The 14,283-nt window shown below is 44.2% G+C and overlaps 1 protein-coding gene across 11 annotated transcripts in view; it reads right to left on the reverse strand.

The window, feature by feature from the left end:
- Positions 1-3,871: 3,871 nt before the first annotated feature.
- The window catches only part of CHEK2 (checkpoint kinase 2), a 59,618-nt gene continuing 49,206 nt past the window's right edge, over positions 3,872-14,283 (reverse strand). For 6 of the 11 annotated variants that reach the window (XM_073312688.1, XM_073312695.2, XM_073312696.2 and 3 more), the window contains 3 exons: positions 12,801-12,886; positions 6,995-7,075; positions 3,872-4,071 (listed from right to left, as the gene is read on the reverse strand). In XM_073312688.1, the coding sequence (XP_073168789.1) occupies positions 3,976-4,071; positions 6,995-7,075; positions 12,801-12,886 (263 nt within the window). In that variant the 3' untranslated portion in view covers positions 3,872-3,975. Of the gene's footprint in view, positions 4,072-4,398; positions 4,487-6,994; positions 7,076-8,548; positions 8,707-9,920; positions 11,089-11,373; positions 11,525-12,800; positions 12,887-14,283 lie in introns of those variants that run through there. The other 5 variants (XM_073312691.2, XR_012155044.2, XR_012155043.2 and 2 more) reach the window with 5 other exon arrangements.

Here is a 14,283-nt window from a genome sequence, read left to right on the forward strand (position 1 = left end):
GGGGAGCGAGAACTATGAGCACAGAGTCCATGCATTTTGTGAAAACCCAAGGGGCTGCTGACAGTCCAAGGGCAGGACAGTGAACTGGTAATGAGGCTGGTTTATGATAAATCTGAGGAACCTTCTGTGGCCCTGGAAGATGGAGATGTGGAAATAGGGATTTTTGAAGTCGAGGGTGGTGTACCAGTCTCCTGTATCCAGAGAGAAAATAGCAGAGACCAGGGAAACCATGCAGAACCTCAGTTTCCTGAGATAATTGTTGAGGCAGTGCAGGTCTAGGATGGGGCAGAGAGCCCCTCTGGCTTTCGGGATTAGGAAATAATGAGAGTAAAATCTCTTCTCTTTTCCCATTCTGGGGCATCACCTCCACAGTCCCTACGTGAAGGAGGGCTTGTGCCTCGTGGACTAGAAGTTGCTTGTGAGAAAGGTCCCTGACAAGGGACAGGGTGGCAGGTGAGAGGAAGAAACCTGAAGGGTGTAACCTTCCTTTGCTGTACTGAGCATCCAGCAGTCCGAGGTGATGAGGGACCACACTGGGCTGAAGTAGGAGAGATGGTCTGAAAACAAAAACGGGGCAGGATCCAGTGCAGGAATTGATAATGCTCTCGGGCGTACCTTCAAACATTTTGTTTGGGGCCTTCCAGATACCTGTGTGAACCCAGTAGTGAGGTTGAAGTGGAGGGGAGTGGTTGCCTGTGCTTGTAACCCCTGCTCTGTTTTTTAAACAGCTTCTGGCAGGGCAGAGGAGCCAAGAAGTGGGTTGGCTGTTGAGGCCTGATATGCTTCCTCAAAGGTTCCAGGGATGTGAGGGTAGCTCTGAAGTCCTTCAGACCATGGAGCTTCGAGTCCATCTGCTCCAAGGAGGAGGTGGTACCCTCAAAGGAAAAATCATGGATGAACTGTTGGACCTCAGGTGGCAACCCCAAGGATTGGAGCCAGGAGCATTTACTCATAACCATGGCCAAAGCCATTGTTCTGGCTGCCACATCAGCTGCATCCTGGGCCACTTGGAGGGAGGTTCAGGCTATGGTCTTCCCTTCCTCCATTAGGGCAGAAAACTCTTACCTGGAGTCTTATGGCAGTAAGTCTTTAAACTTTGCCATGAAGTCCCAAATGTTGTAATCATACCTCCCAAGCAAAGCTTCTTGGTTGGAAATGTGAAGCTATAACCCAATCTTCCTACAGAACAGGTCTAGCTTCTTTAAGTCCTTTTGCTTCAGGGTCACACCTAGCTCTCCATGCCTGTCCCTCTCATTGGCCACTGTGACTATAAGAGATCTGAGAGGAGGGTGGAAGTACAGGTATTCATATCCCTTGGCAGACACATAGTAGTTTTTCTCTGCCCTTGAGGTGGGAGGGAGGGAGAGAGAATGGGGTCTGCCATAGAGACCTGACTGGACCCATAATGGCCTCATTGAGGGGTAGGGCCACCTTTGACAGGACCACCGTAGCCAAAATGTCAATAAGGCTATGTGAGGACTCTAAGAACCTCCACCTCTAGCCCCAGGCTAGAAGCTACCCTTTTGAATAGCTCCTGATGAGCTCTAAAGTTGTCCTGAGGCACAAGCTGCTTGGTCCCGAGACAGCTTCATCAGGGTAGGAGGAGGAAGAGGCCTGTACCAGTGCGGGGGGGCCTTCCTCTTCTTCTTCAGCCCCAAAGATATCACCTAGGCCTAAGTCCTGCATGTCAGTACCAGGCTTGCTACTGGTTCAGCCGGACGGTGCAGTGGAGGAGCCCTCCTCTCGGACACCACCTAGTAGAAACAGCTGGGTGGTGGTTCCAGTACCGGAGTAAAACCCCATGGAAATTCGATTGGCCACTGGACCTGCATCGGCCACTTACCTCTGGGCCAGGTGCCAGGGGGAGGGCCCACACCAAGATCTAGTGGAACATAGGATGGGTATTGGCGACGACCCCTTGGTTGTGTGGTGGGGTCCACCTCCAACTCCGAGGACTAGTCCTCTTAAGGAGACCCTGGTGAAGAGCTGTGAAGATTTCACTGATGACAGAAGGGCTGTTTTTCCTCTAGTCAGCACCGAAGGGCCCAGTGCTGGGTATCAGCTTGAGGCAATGTGCTCCCTTCTGCTCATGCTCATCAGAGCCAGGAGTTGTCCCATTGGGTCGGAGGAACCAGGAATGTCATCAGGTCCCTGGCAGCTGCAAAGGCCTCCAGGGTGGAAGGCAATGCGATCCTACTCGTTCCATGATGTCTTCCCAGAGTTGGAGGATGGTCCTGCAGTAGACTTATCAGCACCTGCAAGCAGGGAGGAGTCAAAGGTGGCACTAGCAGAACAGGAATGGAGGAGTGGTCCAACACAGGTTGTACTCTGCTGTATTCCCCTTGTTTGTCCTTCCTTGGTACTGGGGAGTGCCCCCTCTCTGACCCTTATTTCTTGTGTTTCTTTCTTCGTACTGTTCCCCCTCTCCAGTACCAAGAAACACAGTGCCTGAGGGGAGATTCGCACCAAAGTGGAGGTGCTCAGTGCTGAGTCCGACCGGCTTGACTCTGATGCCGACCTAAGAGCAGCTTCCATTAGGACAGCTCTTAGTCTAGCCTCCCTGTCCTTTTTTGTACAAGGGCTTGTAGTTGCCGAAGATTTGGCAACGCTCTTATACGTGAGCTTCTCCCGGGCACTTCGGACAGCTGGAGTGTGGGTCTCTCAGCAGCATAGGCTTGGCACAGGAGGCACAAGGTTTGACGTCCAGAGACTGGGGTATGTCCCGCCCCAAGGGTGAAAGGAACCCCTCTAAGCTAAGAGAGGGGGTCTAGTTATATAAATTAAAAATATCTACACTACGTACACTACTACTAGAAATTAAAACTGAATGTAACTAAACTAGAAAACAACAGGAAAAACCACTGAATGATCACCTTGCCAAAGCAAGATAAGTTGTTTCATCAACCGTCCTGGGTGGTGAGAAGGAGCCAAGGGGGTGCGGGACCAGCCAGGCCCCTTATACTGGTGCCTGAGCGTACAGCACCAGAGGGTGCGAGAGCCAGCCTCACGGATACCACTGAAGGAAAAAATCTCTGGTGATGGTGCATGCAGCACATGCACATCTAACATGGAATGGACATGAGCAAGCACTCAAAGAACTTCTCATTACCTACTTCTCTAGATATTAAATATTTTATATACTCTTATAATGTCCCTTCTTATTCATCCCCTTTCTAAGGTAAATAATGTAAACATTTGTTGAGAAGGAGACAGAACTAGATGCCAACCATATATTGATAGCATCATTTGTTTTTACAGCAGCTGAAAGCATACTAGGCAGTTTACAGAAACAGAAAGCCATGGACTCTGTCACCCAGAATTTACCATCTAATTGTTTCTGAAGCCAATACCATCTCAGTCTCTATCAGTAGCTTCATATAAGTGCAAAATAAAGTTTGATACCTGTGGTACATTTCAGGTAATGGCCTGTGGGGGAAGAGGATCAGCTGTTCATCACATGCTCTGGAATCATTTGAATGACTGAATCACCTTGAAGCAAATTCCTGTTATGGGTTCCCATAGGGCATTTCCTTATGATGAAATGGTGTCAATGGTTGAGAAAGTCCAGCAACATTAGCAAGTATATTTCACTTCTGAGCCCTGAGGTAATCCATTAGTGTTGTGAATACCATCTCTGTGCCATTCCAGCACTATGAAACCAGAATGGCAGAGGTCCAAACTACCAGGGAGGGTCCCATTGCTTATGGAGTTGGCCTGCCATCACCCTCTTGATAACTTTGCCCCAGAAAGAAGTTTGAGGGCAGGTGGTAGTTTGCTTGGTATTTTACCTTGTATGTATGGGAATCCCCACAAGCTGTTGTCCAATTCAGTGAGTCACTCCATTCTTACAAAGTTATTTTTATTTATCAATTATTAGTACAGAACAATTATTCCATTATTAAGAGAAAAACATTTCTTATAAAAATCTGTATAATCGATAGACAAAAACAGCAATTCAAGTAAGTTTACTTTCCTTCACTTTTTTTCCTGAAATGATGTCGAAGGAACAGCATGCTTAGAAGAGCCAGATTCCTCTTCCTTTTCATGGGGACGTTTTCTGGTTGTGGTTGGCTAAAAGAAAGAGGCAGGAGCATGTCTATGCAAGTCAAACACAAATACCTAACACCTTTAATTTTAATATATGTTCAGAATGGAGGCAGAGCCCAACTATCATGCCTACTGTGAGTTCAAGATGTTTAAGAAAACTCTCTTTGCTGCCTCCCATATGACAACTGAGAGCAAAAACACAATCAACCATGGAAAAAGATTCAGTCATCATCATCTGCACTCTCACCATTACCAATCCTTAAAACCATTTATCAGGTTGCCTGTCACTCCATAAAATTAATATGACTAGTTCTCTCTCTTTCTTGATCATCTGTCATTTAGTAAACTCACATTTGTTGTCAGTTTTATTTGTCCTGGTTACATCAAAGCCCCCTCATGTGTCAATTTTTCCTGGACTGACACCAACCAGATGAACACTCTGAGGGATGATGCACAAAAAATCTGATCAAGGAACCGCAACAAATAATTTCTTTCAGACTTAAACTAAATGTGATAAACAATTTAAGAACATATTAAAAGTTCTGATTACAAACAAGGCATCTGAGCTGGATTTATTTACAGCAATGATGCAGAAATAGCTACCTGTTTTAAGGACGGGATGATCCTTACGTTATCCGCAAGACAGTGGGAACTGGCAATGGCCTCCCCAATCAGCAAGCATATATGATCCTCTAACATCAGACAAAAAGTACTTGTGGCACCTTAGAGACTAACAAATTTATTTGAGCATAAGCTTTTGTGAGCTACAGCTCACTTCATTGGATGCATGTGGACGCATCTGATGAAGTGAGCTGTAGCTCACGAAAGCTTATGCTCAAATAAATTTGTTAGTCTCTAAGGTGCCACAAGTACTCCTTTTCTTTTTGCGGATACAGACTAACACGGCTGCTACTCTGAAACCTATCAGACAGCTGCTCTTAATCCCTTCTCTCTCTCCATTTTTTCCCCTCAAAAAAGTAAAATAAAATACAAGGAAGCACCCAGCTCCCCAATCTTACTCTTATCTTTCCTTCTTACTATCTTACAGTGACAACCCTACACACAATCTCCAGCCTTCAGTTAATATCAGTTCTTCCTAGGATATTAAGTATCTGGGTCTTTAAAGCTATGATGATCAAATATACTCAAGCATATGGTTCATCTTAAGCACAAGAATAGTCCTATTGAAGTCTACTGGGACAATTTATGCACTTAGAATTAACCACATACTTAAGTGCTTTGATGATACCTACTGATTCTACTGGTAAAAGGTATAGTAACTGACAGAGCTAACCAGCACAGAGCAGGCAGGCGTGTAATCATAGAATATCAGGGTTGGAAGGGACCTCAGGAGATCATCTAGTCCAACCCCCTGCTCAAAGCAGGACCAATCCCCAATTTTTGCCCCAAATCCCTAAATGGCCCCCTCAAGGATTGAACTCACAACCCCTGGTTTAGCAGGCCAATGCTTAAACCACTGAGCTATCCCTCCCTGCCACACTAGCTTGAAATTATAAGTTTCTGCAGGATAAATATTCAAAATCAATTTTTACTACTATAAATGGATTTCTTTCTAATCTCAATTTCTCTGCTTATAAAATTTCATTTTATTCCTACTGTGATGCTGCATGATTGAAATATGACCATTTATATCAATGATATTTATTGCCACTGTTAGACAATTGCAACAGATTTTGTACGAAGTATATCTTGTAAGGTGTCAATGGAAAAGTTATGATTTTCCAAATAAAGTTATCTGTTTAAATCCATGTATCATCACTGTATCTGAACCTATGCACATAGGCTATATATCTGTATCTCAAATGTGTTTGTTCCTGGGGTAACACCCACAAGGTAGTTTACATCCAGTTTAGCCAGCACATTGTGAACGGACTATTCAAGTTTGGTGGCCCATTAAATACACTTAGCTCTCATAATGGGCCACAGAAGAAACTCATTATACCCAGGAAGATCTTCCTGTGGACACCTCAGCACGGATATGAGCAATGGCTGCCCCTGAGAGTCATCAAGCCATGTAACAACAGATGATATGCTCATATGATCCTGGACTCCATTTTGTGCCAGTAACTTTCCACAAACTGAGCTGTGAACTTTGTTTTAAACAGAAAATTTCCAGGCACATGGCAAAGGGTAGAAAAGATCCCTGAGATGACTCCATTTTGCCTCTTTTCTGCTCTGATTCTCTGGACTGTGGTTTTACAACTAAAAGGAAGATATTGAACGATGGACTGAGGATCTTCCAATTTTTTGGAAGTTACCAGAGAGACTTTTCAAGCCAGCTTGCGAGCCACATGCAGCTCTTTTACAGTTGAAGTGAGGTTCACGGAGCCCCCACACACCCCCATTCTCCACCTTCCAGACTGGGGGGAGAGGGAGGGAGGCTCGGGGCTTCTACCCTGAGGCAGGGTGGTGGGGCTAGGAGCTTCTGCCAGAGATGACTGGTGCCTGCTGAGAGTGGGGGGGTACAGTTTAAAGATTCTCACTCCCCCTCCCCAACAGCTTGAGTCATGCCCCCCAGACACCCACCCCCTCTTACCCTCAGCAGCCCCTCCCTGTAGCTCCCAGGTGTTAGCTCCACATGGAGAGACAGCAGCAAACAGCTGCAGGGAGCTTCCACTGCTTTAGCTCCTCAGGGAGATGCATCAGCAAAAGCAGTGGCTCTCCCTGTAGCTCCCAGCTGTGGCCACTCCCTCTTCCCATGCCACAGCTCCCAGCTTGCCAGCGCCAGTAGCTGCCAGGCAGGAAGGGGACCTGGCAGCACCAGGTGACCTAGCAGGGCCAGCAAACCTTGGCAAAAATCGGTGGGAGGGGAGGAGGCAGCGGGGTGCCTGCCAAGGCTTGGGGCTTCAGCTGGAGCAGGGCATTTAAAACACCTACTCAGCATGTTTTAAATGCAAACTAAAAAACAACAAAGCAAAAAACATACCAGTCTTGATGTCTGTGGTGGATGCATAGAGACTCTTGTTTGTGAGAGTAGCTCTTGAAATGTGCTCTTCATATTTTCATCCTGTGAAGAATTATAAACATTTAGTTACATGGAATGTTTGGGGAAAAAAAGTCTAAGATATGGCTGGTTCGGTGAGTCCAGTGGTTAGGGCACTGCACTACCATGTGTTCCTCAAATTAGGTTCCCAGGACCAGTCTCGCTGGGGCTGGGAATGCTGAAGAGGCTGCACACTTAGTAGTAATTCCTACAAAAGTTAGTTAGGAAAGGTACTGAGAGACTCCATTCAACCCTCTTCAGCCTGTGATGGTGGGAGAGGGAATTAAAAGCTTCACTTTGAAGGGCGCTTTCAAAAGTAACATTCTTTATGAAGGGTGCAGGAAAATATACCAAGTCTTACAATTATTTATATAAAAAGAAAAAGAGTACTTGTGGCACCTTAGAGACTAACAAATTTATCTGAGCATAAGCTTTCGTGAGTTACAGCTCACTTCATCAGAATGCATCCGATGAAGTGAACTGTAGCTCAGGAAAGCTTATGCTCAAATAAATTTGTTAGTCTCTAAGGTGCCACAAGTACTCCTTTTCTTTTTGCGAATACAGACTAACACAGCTGCTACTCTGAAACCTGTAATTATTTATATGTTTCAGCTATAACATATTTACTGATTCATCATACACCACACAGAAGTGACTGGGGCACCAAAGAACAATAAAATCAGACACTCTGAAAGCTGCCTAAGACTTTAAGAACAAAGGGAATGGAGTAAGCAGAGTCAGTGATGAATGAACAAAGAGAAGGAAGGTTAAAAAAAGGGTGGGGGGTTAACAAGGAGTGACCATGCATTTTTAGGGATTTTTTTTTTAGTGTCATTTAGAAGTTGGGAAAGAGGGGTTGAGAGGCAAAGGTCATACCCTAGAGGCCACTACAGCAAAGGCATGTGGTGTTTGGACAGAGATGTCAGTCAGAATGAAGATATGGAAGCTGCTAATGAACCTACACCATTAAAAGCTTTAAAAATCAAGACTGAAAACTCAAGGCCAATGACTTTATAGAGAACCAATATACAAAAGTCAAGGCACATGCAATATGATCACAGCAGCTCAAATACACTGTTGCATTTTAAACAAGCTGCAAAGGATAAGGAAAACAGCTTGCTAAAAGGGAATTACAGTGAACAAGTCCCATACCTACAAAGGGCACATGATGCCATTGTAAGGTGGTCATAGCATAATGGGAAAATACAGTTTTGTACTAAGTCTGACACAGGGGGATGCCATGGAAAGAGTGTTGTCAAGAGCTAAGAAAGTTCTTAACCTGACTCAGTGCTTCCAACAAATCCCCTGAACAAGCAAGCCACAAAGGAAACTTGCTTATGACACTCTGCCTTATATTTAGAAACCATCTAGCCGCGATGCACCATATATATACACACACACATTAAGTAATACGGGGTATAGGATTCTGCCTACCCAATCCCCCACTGGAGACACAATTTGCTCATAGGGTAATTCTCAAACTGTGAACCACGAAGCATATGGTGGTGGTCTGTGGACAGGCTGATTGGTCACAGGATACTGTTCTCCTGGTTCTCAGCTCCTGCTACAGGTATCCAGGTTCCTCACTGCCTGTAAAAGTGGCTGGAAGCAAGGAGAAGAAGCCAATCTTGCTGCTTCTACTAGGCCAGGGTTTGCTGCATAAGAGGAAGAGGGGAGGAAAGAGGAACCAGTCAACAGACAGAGAAAGGAAGCAAATGGCTGGGAAACACATGCAATGGAAATGGGGAGACTTGCACAAGTGGAAATATAGTACGAGCAGAAGGAGAGAAAGAAACAGAACTGATGGGAGATTATATTTAAAAAAGCAGCACAAATAACATGATTAACTTTTCCCAAAAGAGGACAGGGCACTCCACACATTAAAAAAATAAAAACACATCAAGTAATGTCTAAGTGTTATTTGCCAGGGAAGCTATTGCTGTAGCTGCATAGATATACCTTGCAATGGCAAATGGAAAGAGAGGTGGTCCACAGTCATTAATGTGAGGGGTGGTGTCCAACCAGGCAATCTCTCTAGTAACATATGATCCAGACTACAAATGAATTTGAGAACCCCTGGTTTAATTCCCACCTTGTAGTTATGACTCAAACTACTACAAGACAACTCCACAAGCATCTGAAAAGCAGATCTCCGATAATGAGACGAATTACTCTGTGGATGGTGTTAGGGGGCTTATTCCTTCACCCACTTACTTCCCTGGTCCTTCTCGCATGAACAGAGAGCAACAATACTCGAAGTCCAAAGGCGCAAACAATTCGATGTTTATTGGGGTGAACTTCCAGCAAGCATGATTCCAGTTTCTTTCCTTAGTGTCCCCCTTCCCAGCTCTGACACCACAGAGCCTTACCTGTGTCCCTGTTCCCATTCCCCACCCCTTAGCAAAACATGATTCCAATTTCCCACCCCCATTCCCTGTCCCCATTTCCCCCCCACCCACCCACACACTTCCTGATTGACTGCAGACTATATAGTAAAACTTGAGTTCTGCTTAGCTATACCTTAACCCATCATTTTCCTGAAATTTAACTAACGAATCCTAACATATTGTAACATGATTATTTAACCAATTATATCCCAACTACCTTAATTAGTTTATACCCAGCAAAATTAAATATACAGCAGACAGAAACAATCACAGAACCAGACAGACATTATACAGACAAACAATAGGGAAATGGGGAAGACAGTGACAGAACAAAAAGAAAAGGAGTACTTGTGGCACCTTAGAGACTAACCAATTTATTTGAGCATAAGCTTTCATGAGCTACAGCTCACTTCACCGGATGCATCACGAAAGCTTATGCTCAAATAAATTGGTTAGTCTCTAAGGTGCCACAAGTACTCCTTTTCCTTTTGCAAATACAGACTAACACAGCTGTTACTCTGAAACCAGTGATAGAACAAACACAGAAATGAGGATTTCACATCCCAGCTATTGATAAGTGAGTTCTTGCCAGACAGGATGCTATCAAACTAAGTTTCCTTTTACATCTTCTAGGCACTTCCCTTTCTCTGGAGGCGATAGGCATTATCAGGACAGGATTGTATTCCTAACAGCCCAATAGCACCTTCTTTCAATGTGACTAGTTTGGAATGTGAGGACGTGACCAGCTGCTTCCCAGCTTATGGCTGCCTCTGCTGTCTTGCCAAAGGCCTTAGCCTAAGAACAGGGCCTCAGACGGCCACAGTAAGAGAACGACCTTACACCGGCAGACAGTGATTTTGATTCTTTCTTTTATACCTCTATAACTGGCCAAGTGATAAGAATACACCTAAATACACCTAAAGAATACACCTAAACCATGCAACATAAGCTTTGCAAATAACAGACACAGTATACTCAGAGCAGACCCAGATATTAGGTCAAATATGTGGCTAGTCCTTTGGGAGCTCTTTACTCCTTAGGCAACACTTGTGTCCATCACTTCCAGGAAGACATGGGCTAGTGCACGCACACACACAAACAAATTTCTAAGGACAACATTCTGTGAGGACTGCAACAGTAACTGTTCAGTGAATTTGTCTGCACAATCCTCCATAGAATCCTGTGGTCTCTGTACCAGCAGAATGATGAATTTTGGTCAGCTGGTTACTGTGTGCATCACAAGTAAGAACAAAATATTATTGCTATTCTCCCATCTTTTCATTCCTCAATGGATCACAGAATACTCAACTAGTACTAGCTGAGCTAAAACTGGGCCTGCAGCATCATTTAATCAGCTTTGACCATGTAAAATTGTGGAGCATATGGGCCTTATTCATATCAAACCTGGATCACCCACGAAAAACTGATACAGAATAGGTCACCGTGCATTTTAGAGTAAGATTTTCAGAGACACAAATAGTAGCTAACTGCCATTTGAACTTTTGGAAATCTCTTGCTTAATATCCATTTTGTTAATATTAGTTTCTTGAAACTAGAATACAAAGCCTAATAGAGCCCAGGTAAAAACAGTGGACACTATAAAACCTATCTTGAATGCTGCTCTCTCTGCTCCATGTCTTGAGTAGACCACTGGAGTTTAAAAAAAAAAAAAAAAAAAACCGGTTAATTTTAGGTTAAACATCAGGAGAAATATTTCAACCCTACATTGGCGGTCTTACTGGTTAAAAAATGTAGTGTTCAGAAATGAAAATTTGGACAGAGGGGTTGAATTATTATTAATAGCTGAACATTTCTCTAAGGAGCTAAAAATACTAAGACATTTCAAACTCTTGTGGCCTGATAGACATCATCTGTATATCTGATGCATGCATCCATCGTGCTGCTTCTATGCTAGTTTTTAAAAACAATACTTACAGACAATGGCAGAGAGAGTGGAGGGCCATCAGCTCCTCACTGCACACAGTTACAGGAGCTCAAGCGGCTCCTCTGGTGGTGTTCAAGTGGCCTGACATCTAGAACTGAACATTTGGGATGCTGGCCTTCAGAGCAGCCAGGGGTACATCACCTGCAAACAACTCGTATAAGATGGCAGCCAGCCATGTAAGGAAATATTTCTAAAAATAGGGATTGACTGACATTTGGATTTCGGTGGGTGGAGGGTAGAAACCATAGCAGTCCCATTTTAACGTAAAGTATTCCTGCCCCCTATATTTTTGTCAGATGAAAGCAGCTTTCCCCTGCTAGTTGTGAAGTGAGCCAAGATTAAAATCCTGCATACAAAACTCTGTTTCCAAACTAACACCAAAGAAATCTGCAGTGATGCAAATGTGTATGGTCCATTAAATGCTGAATAATTTGTCAGATTTCCTTTTGGCCAAAACATTGCTTTTCCAGGACAACACCCCAGACCACATCTGTCAATTAAAAAATGGCTTGGTATTTGTGTCTTGGCAAAGATAGTGTATGAATTCACTGTCCCATTATGACCATTAACCCAAAGCACCATTTTTCAGCTGTGATATTCTTATAAACTCTTTTCTGACCAGTGTGCCTGTCAGTCTCACTAAAATTACAGTGTGGCAATCAGAGCCCTCCCCAGAGGAGGAATACAACCAGAATTTTAAGAGATTCAATTGACTACACTTTGAAACGTCTCAAATTCTCATCTCGTCTATAATGCCACTCCCACTTATTTTTTATCCCTTGTAATTTATTGCCTCCTTTCCCATTATGTCCATCATCACTGGTTTTTAGAACCCACCACGCAGTGTTTAAATAAACTGCACAGAACTAAAACCTAAAATGTAAATCTGTACCCAGTTAATCCACTCCAGGAGATTGACAGGACTGCGAGGTACAGAATAGTGAGTGAACCCAGAAGAATGCAGAGTAGGAATTTTCCAATTCCAAGCACCATAGTTGGTCTTATGACAATGAAGTCACAAAAGGAACCCCTTCCACACTGTGTGCTCCATTCAAGCAAGGATCTGACATGTTGCACAGGTCCTCTAATGACCTTAGCAGTTACCCTTCCCCTGCCCTACTCCACGGTCTGAGGGGTGGAGCATACTCTCCTGCTGGACAACTGCTGGCTCACTCCTCTTCAGACATTGGTAATGTCTTGAAAAGTCAAACCACTGAACAATTGTTGCATTTTCATTAAGAGCGAGCTTTTAAGCCATGAGAGAGACTGTTCTAAGCCACCTTATACAGCTAGTTTAACTAGCCATAATGTTCCTTGTGAATGAAGTCTTATATATGTCACACAATAACAAATAGGCAGTACCCCTCCCAGAATGTCGTTGCTGTACTGTACTTTAAATACATGATTCAACACATACCTGAAGCCAGGGATGTTCTAAGGCTTTTTCTGTTGTAAGACGTTTATTTGGATCCACTACTAACAGCTTCTTCACAAGATCCAAAGCTAAAACAATAAAATAAGGTGATTGGCATAACGCCAATAATCTAATGACTCCATAACTTTAAAATAAATTATCCAATGTGTTTAAGGCAGTACAAAGGATTGTGATGTACATTAATAAAATAAATCCAAATATTTCACTTTAGAGCCTGGAAGTTCAGGGTTAGCAAAAGTGTTTTCTTCCATTAACAAGTAAACACTTCCTGCTTTGTAAGCTATTTCACACATTCACTGTTAAAAGACTGTTCTGAGTACAAAGAACGAGGCGTACTTGTGGCACTTTAGGCCTGGTCAACAATAGGAGTTGAGGTCAAATTTAGCAGCGTTAAATCGATTTAACCCTGCATCTGTCCATAAGATGAAGCCCTTTTTTTAACGTAAAGGGCCCTTAAAATCGATTTCTTTACTCCACCCCCAACAAGGGGATTAGCGCTGAAATCGGCCTTGCCGGGTCAAATTTGGGGTACTGTGGACGCAATTTGATGGTATTGGCCTCCAGGAGCTATTCCAGAGTGCTCCATTGTGACCACTCTGGACAGCGCTCTCAACTCAGATACACTGGCCAGGTAGACAGGAAAAGGCCCGGGAACTTTTGAATCTCATTTCCTGTTTGGCCAGCGTGGTAAGCTGCAGGTGACTGCACAGCTCATCAGCAGAGGTGGCCATGCGGAGCTCATCAACCGAGGTGACCATGATGGAGTCCCAGAATTGCAAAAGAGCTCCAGCATGGACCGAACAGGAGGTACGGGATCTGATCTCTGTAGGGGGAGACGAATCCGTGCTATCAGAACTCCATTCCAGTTTTCGAAATGCCAAAACATCTGTAAAAATCTCCCAGGGCATGAAGGATAGAGGCCATAACAGAGACCCGAAGCAGTGCCGCGTGAAGCTTAAGGAGCTGAGGCAAGCCTACCAAAAAACCGGAGAGGCAAACAGCCGCTCCAGGTCAGAGCCTCAAACATGACGCTTCTATGATTACCTACGTGCCATTTTAGGGGGTGCAGCCACCACTACTCCAACCCTGTGCTTTGACTCCGTCAATGGAGTGGGAGGCAACACGGAAGCAGGTTTTGGGGATGAGGAAGATGAGGAGGAGGAGGCTGAAGATAGCTCACAGCAAGCAAGCAGAGAAACCGGTTTTCCCGACAGCCAGGAACTGTTTCTCACCCTGGACCTGGACCCAGTACTCCCCAAACCCACCCAAAGCTGCCTCCCGGACCCACCAGGCGGAGAAGGGACCTCTGGTGAGTGTACCTTTTTAAATAATATACATGGTTTAAAAGCAAGCATGTTTAATGATTAATTTACCCTAACATTCACGGCCAGTACAGCTAGTGGAAAAGTCTGTTAACGTATCTGGGGATGGAGCGGAAATCCTCCACTGACATCTCCATAAAGCT

The sequence above is a fragment of the Lepidochelys kempii genome, chromosome 15 (genome assembly GCF_965140285.1).
Source record: "Lepidochelys kempii isolate rLepKem1 chromosome 15, rLepKem1.hap1, whole genome shotgun sequence".
In the NCBI taxonomy this organism is placed as follows: Eukaryota; Metazoa; Chordata; order Testudines; family Cheloniidae; genus Lepidochelys; species Lepidochelys kempii.